A 16,823-nucleotide genomic window follows, 5' to 3' on the forward strand; every position below is an offset into this window, starting at 1 on the left:
GTCCTCATCAACACTCTCAGCTGTGTTAATGAGAGAATCACTGACATGATGTCAGCTGGTCCTTTGTGGCAAGGCTGAAATGCGGAGGAAATGTTTTTGGGATTAAGTTCATTTTCATGGTGAAGAGGGACTTTGTAATTAATTGCAATTCATCTGATCACTGTTCATAACATTCAGGCGTATATGCAAATTGCCATCATAAAAACTGAGGCAGCAGACTTTGTGAAAAAATTAATATCTGTGTCATTCTCAAAACATTTGGCCACGGCTTCATTTCTATATTGTTACTCTTTAAGTGCTTTTTTAACATATTGCCAATGTATATAAAGTATTAAAACATTACTTTTATACAGTGGGTATAGAAAAGAATCACCCCCACATTTTGTTGCGTTGCGGCATGAAATGAAGATGGACAGTTTTTGTTTTATCCTGCTGTTTTTACTCAGTGCAACTTATATATCAAAATGAAAGATATAACATCATAATGTCAGAGAAAAAAAAAGAAGAAAAAAACAGAATCACTTGAGTTGGAAAATGTTGAGATATTACTCTACTAACTTTACAATATTTGCCCACTCTACTGTGCAGAACTGCTCATGTTCAGTTAAATTTTATAGTGACCATTTTTGGACTCCAGTCTTCAAGCGATTCCACAGATTTTCAGTGGGGTTTAAGTCTGGGCTCTGATTAGGCCATGCAAGGACATTCACCTTTTTCTCCTTCAACCAATGTGTGCTCAGTTTTGCTTTGTGCTTTGGGTCATGTTGCAAGGTAGACCTTCTTCTCATTGACAACCCTGTTCTCGAAAATTATATGTTCTCTGCATTATGCAAGCATTTTATGATTCATATATACACATTAAAGTTACTTTCCCCTCTTTTTGTAACGGAAATATTTGTAACATAAGATGCAAGACTGTTCAGTGGTTTGTCTGCTAATTATATTCATACTGATTTGATATTTTATATATTTTTATATGAATAAGAATATTTATTTATTTTAATTAACTATACATTTTTCTTTTTAATTAAAATAATTTGGATTTCATTACATTTTCCAATAAGAGCACACAAAAAGATACATGTAAACATTAAAAGGTAAAAAAAAGTCCAATAGAATACAATGCAACGCTAACGAAAATGCATATGCAATCAAACTAAAGGATTACAACTATATACATTAGGATTACAACTATATACATTAGGATTACAACTATATACATTAAAGGATTACAACTATATACATTAAAATTTTAATATTATTTAATGTAGTGCTACATATGCCTATACACATAAATACATTAAACACTATGCTTGACCATACTTTTTTTATAATCTAGTTGTGAAATTATTTGAGATTACAAATATATTTGCATCAGTTGCTCCTCTCGCACCATAGCGCTCCCCTCTGTGGCACTCCAGGTAAGGTCCCCAGTCCTCTGTGGGTGAACAGGCAGCTTTGATACGCTGAATGACAAAAGCCAAGCAATCAGAATCAAATAGTGCATGACTAAAGAACACAATGCACCACTGGCATGCTACACATTAATATATAGTCTTTGAAAAAAAATCTTTAAAATCCTTTATTTATTTATTATTATTATTATTATTTCCTCATATAAAAACATGAAAACCCTGCTTTACCTGCCAGGGGCCTCCACTTGCTTTGTATACTTTCCAGACTGCAACAAAAGGGATCCAGATGAGGCAAAATGCACTTATACACCAGCCCAGAGAAATTCCCCAATCTGGATATGCAACTGAGCCATATGTGGGGGAATTGAAAGTATACAAAGACCATACAAGAATAATCTGCAAAAATAAATCATTTCAAATATGACATCATTATTAGATAGATAGATAGATAGATAGATAGATAGATAGACAGACAGACAGACAGACAGACAGACAGACAGACAGACAGACAGACAGACAGACAGATAGATAGATAGATAGATAGATAGATAGATAGATAGATAGATAGATAGATAGATAGATAGATAGATAGATAGATAGATAGATAGATAGATGGATAGATATTATTTATATAATAATTATATATAGTGTACGTACAGAAAGAACCACTGGAGTGATAAAAAACCAACAAGCTCTCCACCATAACCAGAAGAGGGCGCTCTTAGTCCCAATCATCATCTCAATGTCTTTGATGAATCGATTTCCGCCTGGAAATGTAAGTAGAAATTAGAAAAGAATAGACCAGTGATTGGAGACAGCAAATATATCACTATCACATACTCACCATACAGGATGGATAGACCTAAGACCTCCAGTAATCCAGCGACCAGGAGAATCCATCCAGCACAAAAAGTGTCAATTAAATTCACCCAATATATTCCTGCCTATCAAAACAAAACACATTTAAACATACAACTGGGATCACACTGTGCAGAATGCCCTTATTATCCTTTAATGTAATGCAATTTTATAATTGTAATTTTTTAAGGTTGGTCTTATAAAACGTGAATCTATATTCGTAATGGTTTGCCTACCCCAGTGACACATGGCAAGCCGAGCAAAAAGAGAACAATGCAGACTGCTGTTGTAACAATTCCTCGTCTGGACTTTAAAACTTTGGGATAGGCATCCTGGAGGCAGGTGGCGATAACCTCTGTAGATAAATCATGACTCTCATCAAATATTTGAGTACTTTTTTCGTTCTTTCTTTCTTTCTTTCTTTCTTTTTATTATATCTAAATCTGTTTTTCTTTACCTATTCCTGCAAACTGGGAGTCCAAGCCGAGGGTAATAAGCATAACGAAGAACAGGATTGACCACAGGGGTGAAATGGGCAGCTTAGAAAGAGCATCAGGGTACGCGATGAAGGCCAATGCAAAACCTAAAAAATAAACAAACAAAAAAAAACACTTAATAAGGTATTTGAATTTTACTCATTCTCATGTTATTCCAAACCTGTATCCTATATTTTTATTATTGTTTTTTTTTTTTTTGTAATACAACCTAAAAAAAGTAAGTTTGAAACAACATAAGAATGAGTACATAATGCCTGAATTGTAATTTTTTTATTAAACTATTTCTATAATGACTCATTTGAGTCATTCACCAAAAGATGATGATAATTTTGTACTCTTTCTCATGTTATTCCAAACCTGTATGCTGCAATTTTATATGAAACAATTAGAAAAAGTAGGTTTGAAACGACCAGAGGATTTATTTTTGTTTAAAACTACTTATTTAATGGCAAACTACACATTTTATTACTCCCTTTGTTTGAAAAGAACTCCTAAATGTTCTGCAATACACTCTTTTGATTACTGAAAAATGAAAAACAACACTACGTTTACATTTCAGATCTTACCAGCATCTGCAACTTCTGACACCGGTCTCTGATAGACATGCGCCATGTGTCCAAGAATAGAAAAGATGGCAAAGCCAGCGAAGACACTGGTGCCACAGTTTGTAACACACACTATAATGGAGTCTTGGTAGCAGTTGTTGTAAAACTTATTGTACGAGGACAGAGCCATCAAACCACCCCAGGCAACAGAGAGAGAAAAGAAGATCTGAGTAGCGGCATCCTTCCAAACCTACGGTAAAAACAGGCTGCATTAGATGTCTGATATTAGTGTGTATTCCTGTGATTATAAACGGTAAGGTTAGACTGTTGTATTTAGATCTTTACGGACCTCAGCATCAGCCAGTTTAGTGAGGTTGGACTTTGAACCGATATAGAATTCAATGCCATCTTTTGCGCCCTCCAGAGTCGCACCACGAATCAGTAGAATAAAGAGAACGACGTATGGGAAAGTAGCTGTGAAATACACCACCTGAAACATAGCTCTTATTATGTTAAAATAAATCCAGAATGCTTTGTTCTCTTGCTGCCCCAATACGATTTATTGCACCGATACAATTTTATTTTACTGAGGTGAAACACTAACCTTCCCAGAGGACTTTATGCCTTTGAAGAGAGCTGCTCCGACTAGTATCCAGGCGAGCAACAGGCAAAGGGCCAGATGCCAAACCACCGGCCCCGTCTCATTCATACTGCTAGTACGCTGAAGAGCCACTTCACTGAGGACAAATAATTCAGTCACAAAAAGTCAAATACAATAAATGAATAAACTGAAAAAAAAAAAGAAATAACATAAACAGACCTAAAAAAAAAAAACATGATCTTTTAGAAAACATTATAAGATGCTGATTTGGTGCACACAACGTTATTTTTGTGGAAATGTGATACTTTATTTTATTTTTTATTTTATTTATTTTGCTGCTTCCATCTTACAACTAAAGCCTTGTAAACATCAAAAGGTGAGACAAACCCAGCATCCTCCCCAAGCTTCCTCTTACAACAGGAAATACTTCAGAACAGGAAAGAAACTACACTCTACAAATTCTTAATGCTGTGCCAACCACCCCAAAACCTGACACAGACCAAAACATTAATTTAATCATGAAGAATCCAAACTGTAGAATATATTTTGTTAAAATAAGAAAGAAAGATAAGCAGGTACTGTACAAAAACAAATGTCAACCTACTCCCAGTATTTCTCGCTGGGGCTCTGGCCTGCTGCAAATTCATTCTGGCAGGTTTGATTCTCAGAAGTCACATTCAGTGATGCAGCAGTAATGTTGTTAGCTATTGAAACACAACATAAGGTGTAAACAATGATTCAGTGCTGTATTATTCTGCATCTTGATAAATAAGTACTTTTAAACATATAAAACAATAGTTTGATCTATAAAGAACTATATCTTAAACTCTTGTCATTTTAAGCACAGAGCTGTGAGGAGATTATTATTATTATTATTATTATTATTATTATTATTATTATTATTATTATTACAGGGTTAAGTGTGAAAGGAAAATTTCCCTTACAAGTCAGTTCATCTAAAAATGTTTTGCTCATTATCTGAGCAAAACATCATGGTCATGTGTGACACAGAAATGGTTCTCTTTAAAAGAGAAATGGTCTACATAACAAACCTGTTGAGCTGCAGTCCTTGACACTCCAAGGGAGAGGATATTGAAAAGATGCAAAAAGGTAGTAGATACTATATGCAATGATCACATTATAGTAGATTGCCACAAAAGTGCTAACCAGCATCATTGTGATTCCAACACCTACAAAAAAAAATAAAAATAAAAAATAAAAATATTCACATAAAAAAATATATGCTTAAAGTGCAAAAAGCCAAACGTTTGAATCTATTTGTTTAAATAAGTGTGAACTTGATTTGCACATGTGAGGTTTTTTAGTACCCACAAACCGCCTTAAAAATTCATGTAAAGGTCCTGAGGGCAAATTTCAGTATGCAGTCTGCATGTTAACTGTGTCCGAGGACTATTTGTCCTTAGCATGTCTCAAGGTTGGTTTAATACATTTATGAATTAGCCTTGAGGCATTTACCATATTGGTGTATTTATAAGAGTTTCCTCTGTAACTTTTAGATCGACCAGTGTTAAGGTTGAATATGTTCAGTGTTACCTTGCAGTATAGGCACTGCTTTCCACACATTGATGGGGCCTTGGCTGCAGAACTGTCCAAAAGAGCTCTCCATGAAGAACAAAGGAAGGCCAGCAACAGCCAGCATGATACTGTAGGGGATGAGGAAGGCCCCTGAAATCGTTAAAAAGATGCAGTATTCAAATGAAGTGTAACTTTCAAAGAGAAACTTTCTTTAGAAATGATTTTGTGTCCATATAATTGAGTTATTAAGGAAAAGTAAAATATATTGTCAATTTTCTTGTGTACTTTAACATTCTTGATCTGCTATTATATGAATATACAAAAGTATGAATAAGACATTCATTTAACATAAGTTATTGTGAGAAATAATTTTAAAAGTCATCTTACTGTACCTCCCCCATGTTTGTAAGCCAAGTAGGGAAATCTCCACACATTTCCAAGACCAACGGCATAGCCGATCATAGACAGCATGTACTCTCTTTTGCTGCTCCAGTTTCCCCTTTCAGTGTTCTCTTCTTCCTGCCCAACATGAGGATCTGGCTTGTTAGATTCATTGTTATCCTGCATAAAAAAGAAAAAGAAAGTTAATTATTATTATCCAAATATGCCAAGAAATAAAAACTGATTTGAACATAACTGTTTACTACCTGCTCAGCTGCAACAGAGTTTTTGAATAGTACTGTCGTAATGTTGTTCAAGCTGCATTTCCTCATTCTTCAGCACAGTCTCAAGAGCGACAGGTGAAATGATGAATACACCTGACAGAGTGAACTTGAGGAAAAACTCTACACGGAAGGTTTATATAGTTCACATACACCCCTCCCCAACCCCATTTCAACATGACAAAACATCACATTTGGCGTGTTCATACACATTACAGACACTAATTATAATCTCGGTTTGCATTTACATTTACTATGTTGGAAGTATCATGAATTTCAAAATCAATATTTTTACTTTAGCTCGATTTATTGTAGAATATAATAGGATGTTTTTGTGGCTAAATTAGTGCTGTCAAACGATTAATCGGAATTAATCCACATCCAAAATAAACGTTTTTGTTTATATAATACATGTATGTGTGCTGTGTATATTTATTATTTATATAAATGCACAAACATGCATGTATACATTTCAGAATACGTTTGTATATGACATATAACATATTTATTTATAATATAAATTATATGAATATCAATATAGACATGTAAATACATTTAAATATTTTCAAAATATATACTGTATGTGTGTGTATTTATATATATATATACATAATAAATATATACAGAAAACACATATATCATGCAAACAAAAACTTTAATTTTGTATACGATTAATCGCTATTAATCGTTTGACAGCACTAGAATAAATATATGGTATATCTAGAACATTACACAGTGTGTGTAGCTTTTTTAACAATAGAAAGAACCGGGCTAATTTATAGGTATCGGTCACCTGAGAAATTCCAAAGTGAATAAACTACTAGTCATTGCAAACAAAGACCACTGATAAACTACACTTTTTCTCTCAAGGGGGGGTTTCACAGTCATGTGAAGTCATGTGTCATCATGACAGCATAAAAGTAACTTGTTCATGATTTAAAAATGAGTTTCAGATACAGACTTATTCATATTTATTCAGCGAGATCACTTCCATAACATTTTATCAGTAAACATTTAGCTGAGACAGAGCTATTTAAGGAATGTTAGAAAGGCACCAGTGGAATAAAACTGGCTTTATTATTATAAAATGTTGTGCCTTTGACAGTCCTCTCAGCTAAATGTTTTTTTTTTCTCAGAATGATAGAAAAATACAATAGTAAAACCATGGGAATGTTTTATTGTCTTTCTATTGTGTGGCAGTCCTCAAATGTTACATAAGAAAATTGATCAAGACTAAAGAAAAGATTCTGGGAATTAAATGACTCCACTCCCCGTTGTATTTTTTGTTTTTTTTTGTCTCCCAGAGCATGTTAAAGTGCAGATTCCAAACCATTATTGACATTCCACAGACTCTCAATGACTGGACACTGAGTGCTGGAGAGCAAACATAAGATCTTTGTATCAAGCCTGACAAAAGAGCAAAACCCTAAAATAATCAGTCAACTTATTAACTCAACACCCTCGCCCACCCTTTTCTACAGGTTTAAACATCTCACCACCTCCATTTAAGCCTTATAAATCACTGTCATTGTGTTAAGCGCTAAATTATGGTATGGTTTTCTGATACATGTGCACCAGTTGTGAGATCATGTGCCGCAGTCTGATGTTATTGCCCAAAATAGTTTTGACTGTCATTAAAGTGCTTATCAGGTAATTACAGGTTAAGGAAACAAACAGCCCCTCAAAGGCTGTGTCTGTTTTAGAGGAAAGGGTTCAAATAAATGATAAGTTTGTTTGAGTCAATAAGTGGTCATGAGGATGTTTTTATTTTGTTCAGGGAGCCATGGGACATCTCAGGTTATTTCTTTGAGTTTACTATATCTCTAACAAGTCATTGGTTGTCAAAGTGAAACAGCATCTTGCTCACAAGTTTCCAACGCAGAAGTTCCGGTGACTCTAATAAAATAAGCAAACAAACAAACAAACTATAATCTAAATATAATCTGCATTCAAAATGTTTGTGTCCTGAGTTTTGAGAAAGTAGAAATATTCCAAATGAAGACACTGATAACATTGAGTCACATGCATTCACCAGATCCAAACTGATGCGGGATGAAAAACTCCCTGTTACACACTTACTGAAGTCACAATATGATGTCATAGTCCTATTGTCACAAAAACACGATGACTCTCAAAAAAAGATGCTTTCACAAAACAAACAAACTATCAAACAAAACCCGCTATCATTAAGGTCAAAACATTTTCAAAAATCTGGGTACTGTGAAAATAAGACTTGCAAGCTAATAACACATGACTTGCAAATTTAATTGCTTTAATGTGTAACTGATTCATGGCATAAAGCACAAAAGCCACATTCTCACAACTGTCCGTTTTCTTTGAAGGTTACTTCCTTGATTCAGTCCTCAATCTGTCTAAATGTTCTGTGTGTATCAATCCTCTATCAGTTTAGACGTGCTAATTACAACTTAATAGCAATAAATTGATATAAAGTAATGATTAAGAAGCATAACTGTCAAAACTTGAGTGTTGACTTAAGGGTAACTTGAGACATTGCATTATAATCTTTGATATCAGTAACAAATTATATTAGTAACTTGTGTTTGTGTGAAACTGTTTTTCTGTGTAGGCATGAACCAGAGCCAATTTAGATAAAGATATAAATGTTGTCACAGAGAACTAGATAAATATGATTTGTTTACATATGTATTAAGCATTTAATACATAACACACGCACACACTCACACAGACAAAAAGAGCCACACGAAAGGTCTACAGGCATGTTTAAACACCAGGACCAAAGTCATTTTTAGATCACTTGCAATACATTGCTCTTAAAACACAACCATTCAAAGTTTTTCTCCCAGATGAGATGAGGCTTTTGAAAAAATATATAATAATAATAATAATAATAATAATAATAATCATAAACTAGCTTCTCAGACCTTAACAGAGGATCTACATTTCCTATCTAAATCTTTCAATTTCCTTTTCCCCCATTTCAGTATTTGTACTTCTTTCTAAAGTCCACAGGAAACTAGATTCCTCTCATACAAAATCAAAAGGCACTGTAACTTTCCCTACAATAAAAATGTACACCAATGCACATGGCTACTCAAATATAATTATGTTGGAGAAAAACAAAAGAGCCCCCTGCTGATTGGTAACTGCCATTACACTGCAATATCAGTAGCCAGACGAAGACAAAGGGCAGCTTCAGAGGGCATGTCTCTAGCACTGATCTCATTTCCTTCCAGTCTCAAGACTCTCAGCTTGGAGAAATTCATGACATCCACCACACTGCAGAAACTGCCCAATGTAAACTCTGAAATGAATAGAAGAATTTTATAGAAGTTTAAAATGCAAATTCAACATGTCTGGCATGAGAACAATCATTGGATGAGAATAGTTAAGACTTTTTCACTAAACTACTCTGTAAGAAATCATTTTCTTAATCTTTTTTTTTTTTTTTTTTTTTGCTTTAAAAATATCTAGCATTCTTAAACAAGATACATTTACCCAAGAAACATAATGAGTGATAACAGAATATATCAATATATTATATATAAATTATTTTGTTTTTATATTATTTGCAACTATAAACCTCACTAAATGTTAGGAAAGTAGGACAAGTAGTATTTAAAATGAATTACCTAATTAAACTTAATTCAATTTAAAATTAATTTCAGTCTTAATAATCTAAAATTATATTGTAATGTTTTCCACTTTGTCATTATCTTTATATTGCTTTTGTATTACTAATTTATATAACTTTTTTTTTTACTATTTTTAAATAGCATTATTAAATTTTTTTATTATAAAAATTATGTTTAGATATTTTTTTACAGTGTACAGTCTAAGTCTATTAGTCCAGTCGTGGACTACGATTATATTTCACTGAAAAATAAACCTAATTATAACAAATATAATAATATTAAAAAAATAATAAAAATAATAACATAGAAGCGCTGTACCTTTGATCTGATTGGCCTGTAGATAAAGATGTTGCAGATTAGTACTAACAACAGGGATGATCTCCAACTTGTTGAAGGACAAATCCAGCTCCACCAGACCGCTGTTGTTAAAAGTGTTTTGAGGGATGCCTTTGTTTGTGAGATGATTGTGAGAAATACGCATATACTGTAGATTGGTGAACTGGCTGAGGAAGTTCTCTGGAACTGCTTCGATGGAGTTGGACTCTAGGTAGAGCTGGTGAAGCATCTCAGGGAGACCATTAGGAACCTTCTTGAGCTGGTTACTGCTAACATCCAGCAGAGTTAACGACTTCAGACCTTTCAGGCCACCACCAATATCCTGGAGACCGTTGTTATGAAGCAAAAGTATGGTCAAATTCTCCATGCCCTCAAAAGCGTTAGGGGGCATCTTGGTGATTTTATTGTGATTGAGACGAAGGTCACGTAATGAGCGAGGCAGGTTGGATGGCATCTCGGTTAGGTTGTTGTTGTTCAGGTACAGGCGATCCAAGTTCACCAGTTTAGCAAAAGCTTGCTTGCCCACTGAGTTAATATGATTCTCATGCAACATAACCCACACAAGGTTGGTGGCATTTCCAAAAGCGTTATCTGGAACAGAGATGATCTGATTGTGTTGCAGGTACACATACTTCATCCTGGATGGGATGTAAGGCATTTTTTTCATGTTGCGGTTGTCACAGTACATGGCAATTGGGAAGGTTGGAGGACAGTCGCACTCCTCAGGACATTCTCCTCCAGTGTTGTCGGCCTGCAGAGATGCGTAACCACGGCTGTGCAGGGATGAAAGCCACTGGAAAGGATCTCTGTCCTGAGCCAGAGAGAACTTTAGAAGCCCCAAAAGCAGGAAAGTGATGAGCCACATTGTCACTGGCAAAATACTTGACAGCTGCAGACAGAAAGAAAGAACACTTTAAAATATTGTAGGATTAATTAAAAATGCGTAATTACTGGCAATCCTGCTTGTACGACTAGCCTTAGAAGGACTGAAATTATCTGGTTTAAGCTGGGCTAGCTGCCCACCCAGCCCAGCCCAAGCTGATGGCTAACTAGTTAAACTGGATGCCCTGTTGAAAATAAAACAGCCTAAGCTATGTTTCTTGCTATAGCTGCCCTTCACGTAAAGTCTGACTGGTTTTAAAAGTTTTAGTCACTGTAAGATCAGTTAAACCAGCAAATATATCATCACCAGGCTGGGAAACCAAGTAAAATAGCCAAGACAAACCATCTTTGTTAAAGCAGATTTTTCAAGAGGATGGTTAGATGGCCTTCCAGACTGTTTAAATGACAAATGCCCAAAATCCATCTAAAACTAGCAAATCGGATCAGGCTGAAGGGCCAAAGTCAGTTTTGATTGCAGCAGATAAAGCTCTAGATAAAAAAATATATATTGTAGATCAGACAAAAATACATTAGTTACTTATACATGATCAAACTTAATAATAAAGCTATAGTATTTATAGTAAAATTAACTGATACAGCGTACATATTTGTCAGGTAGGAAACCCAGGGATTTAATTTATTCATATATACAGTACATTCAGTAACAACTGTTTGAAAAGGAGGGAATAACAACCATAAGAACAACAAATGTTTAACCATATTCTGCAAAGATTCAACATTCAAGACCAAATCTCAACAATATAGAAACACAATCTATATTCAAGCTGTGAGCTTGTTCCACTTTGTTACCAATTACAAAGAGGAAAAAATTCAACAACTCCCCTTTGATGCAGAGATTCAAAATAAGACCAGAATAAATAAACAAATAAATACATTTTTCACTAACATGCTGAGCATCACACTTACCTGATCAACAAAGGCACTGCCTTCACTTTTTCACTGCGAGTCCTTGTAGCAATATGAAATGGCTTTGGCAAGGAATGCAAATACCCCTTCTCCCCTGCAAGGTTTTTTTTTTTTTTTTTTTTTTTTTTTTTTTTTTTTGCCTCCACCCTCCGAAGCCCCCTCTCAAACCCTGTCCAATTACAGAAGACTTGCCTTTCTCCATACCAAGTCCATTTTTCAGCAGCATTGAGTGGCTGGTCTCGATCACTCCCAGCTGTGGAACATGTTAGGGACATCTGCTTCTGCATACATCAAGCTTTTCCCAGTAAGCAGAAATCAAAAGTGCACAAGGGAGCTTTATACAACCCTACACTCTTCTTACCTCTGAGACACAACATACGTGTTCTATACATAATCAACACATTCTCCCTAGATGCAGACTGGCTGACTCAAGTCTAACAGCAGGGGCCAATATTAAACAGTCTGCCATTCGATTTCTTGTGTGTTTCATATATTTTTTGTGCATCATGTCTCTAGGCACTCATCGTGAGGAATGCCAGGTCCTCCATCTCCTAAGGGCCTCTCTTTGTGGTCTTCGATGGCTGGTTGCAGCCAGCTGGTTTTTGGTTAGTGGATCTGTGGCACGCTAGGGGTGCTGGGTTTTGGACTGGACACAAGACACAAAGCCAGACAGCTTAATGTTCTGACAGCTCCAGGTCTGAATCTCAACCTCAGGTCTTGAGGGAGCCCCCATTTTTATTTACTGCGTGTGGATGGGTATAAGTGGGATCTGTGCATATTTTGGCTACCTCGTGTAGCTGGTTTGCTCTAATATACCAATCAACATTTTAAACATTTTATTTTTTATTTTATTTTCATACATGAGTGTTCTTTTTAAAGTATGCTAAAGAGTGTCTTTTTAACAAGTTTATGTCAGTCTAATTATGTAAATTGCTTAGCTAGCTGATATAATAACTAAACACACCTGATGACCTATAAAACAACTTTAGCATGACATTTTGGCATTGATTGTGAAAGAAAATTCAGGTTATATACATTAAAACAGCATAAGAATTCCTGACCCCTACAGTAGCCTGACCCCTCTTCATTCTGTACACTGTTTGGATGCATAGATGACTGGATCACTTTAGCCCTGTAACATATTGTTTTCTGTACTGTAGCTGCAAATAGCCTGACTGTCTATAGAAAAAGCCTCAGGTCCAGACAGGGTCTGATCTCAAAAGGAAGGTAAACTCAGCATCAGGAAACATTTTAAATTCCTGCCACCCCTGTCCCCACTCCTGCTGATCGCTCTCCAGCCGTGACTTAGCCTCTTTGAACTTTAGAATGATATGTGATTTGTGTTTCAACACACAGAGGTCAGCCAACAGAGGTGACCTAAATCACTGCGAAACGTGCTTTCTTACGTTATCTTGAGTGATGATCTCTGTGTGTAAATGAAGACTGAAGCTATTAGTGATCAAGCAGAGCACGATCTGCTGGAATTAAGGCCAGTCTATAGATGTGTGATTCTAAGGCACACTGTGAAATAATCATGCTATGTAACCCATACAATGCAAATAACACACTATACTATACATTACAAAAATAGCAAATTATTATAGATAAATTATGACAGTATGACAATTTTAATGTGATCTTTTCATTTTTTTAATCATACAACAGGGAAAGGCTGAAATCTGATACTTTCAATAAAAATCTACCCTGGGACATAAAAGTCCATCCATTGGAAACCATTATAATGAACTGATTTGATCAGAAGTCACGTAGTAGTGAAGATAGTGAGATATAGTGCCCTCTAGGAATCAGTTTAGAGAATAGCATGTGATTTGGCAGCCAATATATGTCATATTCAGAGGCAGATGATTTCGAAAAGGAATAACTTATCATAACAAATCATTTAGACTTGTGTTAATTAACAGGCTTAATCAAAGTTTTTAAACATATGCAGTATAGATCCATGAAACAGGGCTTATTATCTTTACTTATTTACTTATAAACAGTATGACATTCATGCTTGCATGCATTAGCTCTAAAATGTAAGGAAACAGAAATATCCTGAAAACTGACCCTCATACCCGCTCTGTAACATCTCCTCCAGCTTGCATCTCCTGTGCTATTGGCTTGGCATGACTTTGCCATGGCAGTCATGCTAACCACAAAATATCCACAAAGACTTCATTTATAATGTTCCAAGAGAGAAACAGTACACCCGCCTGGTGCATGCTTATGAAAATGCAAACGCAAACCACACTGTACACATGTAAGCAGTGCTTTGACTGGTTGTCAGTGTAAATAGAATTTATGCTGACTGGAAATTGTATGCAAACTTGTGGAGAAAACATTGAGAAGAGTGAGGAAGTACTAGAGATGAAGGAGAAGATGAGTGTAAGATATTATGGATGCATACTGAATGAGATCCAGGCATTGATTATTTTAACCCTTCATAATATAGAAACAAGATTTGATTCCATTGTTTCATTCCAAGCTCTGCAGTTATGTAATTAGGTGGATCCCCTATGCTGTATCATTGGATATGAAGAAACTGTTTTTTTTTTTTTCAGTCAGCCAGGTTACAAAATACAATTCCAAAAAGTACTGGAAGTTTTCTTAATTCCCTTCTGTTTTAGATGGAAAATAAATCTGGCAGCCAGTGGCAGTCTACAGTGTTTCAGGGAAGAGAATAACATAAACACCCCTTCAAAAACACTCCAGCTCAAGCTCAAAGCAATACGTTCACAGTTAAGTCAGTTTTGTAAACTACTGAAAACTAACCTGCAAAGAAAATTCAAAGGACTCTGGGAAGGGGTTTCAAATCCTGCATATGGGTCAATGACACACCAGGTTCTCATTGGTATTCTAAACAAATTTGAGTATAACTGAATATTTTTGCAATAAAATTACTCCTAATGATTTAAACATTATCTTTATATTTAATTTATATATATATATAATTCATTATGTTTTATGTACTGAAATTTAATTTGTACATTTTTTAAACAATGTTAGATGTTAACATTTTGGTGGTTATACATTATATAAGTTGTAACCAAAATTATGGCTGATGATTTAAAAACTTTTTCTTGAGAATTTACAATCGAAAACATTATTCCTTAAAGAGGTGAAATTGGAACTATTACTGTGGTCCATATAACATTTTCCGTGAAAGTGACGTGACGTGTACAGGTGCATCTCAATAAATTAGAATGTCGTGGAAAAGGTCATTTATTTTCAGTAATTCAACTCAAACTGTGAAAGTCGTGTATTAAACAAATTCAATGCACACAGACTGTAGTAGTTTAAGTCATTGGTTCTTTTAATTGTGGCCATCTCAACAAATTAGAATATGGTGACATGCCAATCAGCTAATCAACTCAAAACACCTGCAAAGGTTTCCTGAGCCTTCAAAATGGTCTCTCAGTTTGGTACAATAGCCTACACAATTATGGGGAAGACTGCTGATCTGTCCAGAAGACAATCATTGACACCCTTCACAAGGAGGGTAAGCCACAAACATTCATTGCCAAAAAAGCTGGCTGTTCACAGAGTGCTGTATCCAAGCATGATAACAAAATGTTGAGTGGAAGGATAAAGTATGCAAGAAAAAGATGCACAACCAACCTAGAGAACAGCAACCTTATGAGGATTGTCAAGCAAAATTGATTAAAGAATTTGAGTGAACTTCACAAGGAATGGACTGAGGCTGGGGTCAAGGCACATAGACATGTCAAGGAATTTGGCTACAGTTGTCGTATTCCTCATGTTAAGCCACTCCTGAACCACAGACAACATCAGAGGCGTCTTACCTGGGCTAAGGAGAAGAAGAACCGAACTGTTGCCCAGTGGTCCAAAGTCCTCTTTTCAGATGAGAGCAAGTTTTGTTTTTCATTTGGAAACCAAGGTCCTAGAGTCTGGAGGAAGGGTGGAGAAGCTCTTAGCCCAAGTTACTTGAAGTCCAGTGTTAAATTTCCACAGTCTGTGATGATTTGGGGTGCAATGTCAACTGCTGGTGTTGATCCATTGTGTGTTTTTGAAAACCAAAGTAGCTGCACCCATTTACCAAGAAATTTTGGAGCACTTCATGCTGACCAACTTTTCCTGACCAACTTTTTGAAGATGATGATTTCACTTACCAGCAGGATTTGGCACCTGTCCACACTGCCAAAAGCACCAAAAGTTGGTTAAATGATCATGGTGTGCTTGACTGGCCAGCAAACTCACTAGACCTGAATCCCATTGAGAATCTATGGGGTATTGTCAAGAGGAAAATGAGAAACAAGAGACCAAACAATGCAGATGAGCTGAATGCCACTGTCAAAGAAACCTGGTCTTCCATACCACCTCACCAGTGCCACAAACTGATCACCTCCATGCCACACCGAATTGAGGGAGTAATTAAAGCAAAAGGAGCCCCTGCCAAGTACTGAGTACATGTACAGTAAACGAACATTGTAACAACGTTCGTAGTATGGGAAGAAGGAGCCAGGAACTGGCGAACATTCAATTAAAACTTTAATAACAAAATAAACACAAAACAGCGCAACTGCCCCTCACGGACGACTGCCGTGCACAAACAAAACCAAAACACAAAATAAAACCAAGGCCTGGTCCTCTCGCGTCCTTCACTGTTGTTACTCCTCCTTTTATCCTTCCGGAGCTCCTCAGTGGGACTCAAGATCATGTTATCTGCATCTCCTGCGCTCCATCGAGCCACTCCCATAAAAGCTGTCATCACTCAAATGAATGCACGACTCTACATTATCTGTATAGCATGTGTGTAAGACTCTAATACAATTATGAAACAAAATTTTATGAAGAATAAATATTTCAGTGAGTTAAGCTGGCTGTGTCTATATTAGTAGGCTATTATGGACTACACAACATTATTATATTACCTTTAAAATATTTTTTTAATTATTATTATTGTAAATTATTGTCTCTGGATCAGTA

At 35.7% G+C, this 16,823-nt stretch overlaps 2 protein-coding genes across 3 annotated transcripts; both read right to left on the minus strand.

The window, feature by feature from the left end:
• Window positions 1-1,055: 1,055 nt before the first annotated feature.
• Window positions 1,056-6,402, minus strand: slc6a14 (solute carrier family 6 member 14). Of its 2 annotated transcripts, XR_009426105.1 has the most exons (15): window positions 6,100-6,402; window positions 5,845-6,013; window positions 5,471-5,602; window positions 4,969-5,106; window positions 4,521-4,620; window positions 3,920-4,052; window positions 3,665-3,805; window positions 3,337-3,565; window positions 2,731-2,856; window positions 2,510-2,628; window positions 2,260-2,359; window positions 2,073-2,182; window positions 1,644-1,811; window positions 1,221-1,466; window positions 1,056-1,156 (listed from the first exon to the last, which is right to left on the minus strand). XR_009426105.1 is itself a non-coding variant. In XM_059528776.1 (14 exons), the coding sequence occupies exons 1-14, from the start codon at window positions 6,163-6,165 to the stop codon at window positions 1,329-1,331; spliced, it is 1,869 nt and encodes a 622-aa protein (XP_059384759.1). In that variant the 5' UTR covers window positions 6,166-6,402; the 3' UTR covers window positions 1,207-1,328. The 2 variants fall into 2 exon arrangements, 1 of the variants encoding a protein (XP_059384759.1); XM_059528776.1 differs by lacking the exon at window positions 1,056-1,156 and having other exon boundaries at window positions 1,207-1,466.
• A 2,795-nt stretch (window positions 6,403-9,197) lies between these two features.
• fmoda (fibromodulin a) lies at window positions 9,198-10,971 on the minus strand. The gene is made up of 2 exons (XM_059528777.1): window positions 10,047-10,971; window positions 9,198-9,397 (listed from the first exon to the last, which is right to left on the minus strand). Exons 1-2 carry the CDS (start codon window positions 10,927-10,929, stop codon window positions 9,246-9,248), a joined length of 1,035 nt encoding a protein of 344 aa, XP_059384760.1. The 5' UTR covers window positions 10,930-10,971; the 3' UTR covers window positions 9,198-9,245.
• Between the last annotated feature and the right edge of the window lie 5,852 nt (window positions 10,972-16,823).

The sequence above is a fragment of the Carassius carassius genome, chromosome 38, assembly GCF_963082965.1.
Source record: "Carassius carassius chromosome 38, fCarCar2.1, whole genome shotgun sequence".
In the NCBI taxonomy this organism is placed as follows: domain Eukaryota; kingdom Metazoa; phylum Chordata; class Actinopteri; order Cypriniformes; family Cyprinidae; genus Carassius; species Carassius carassius.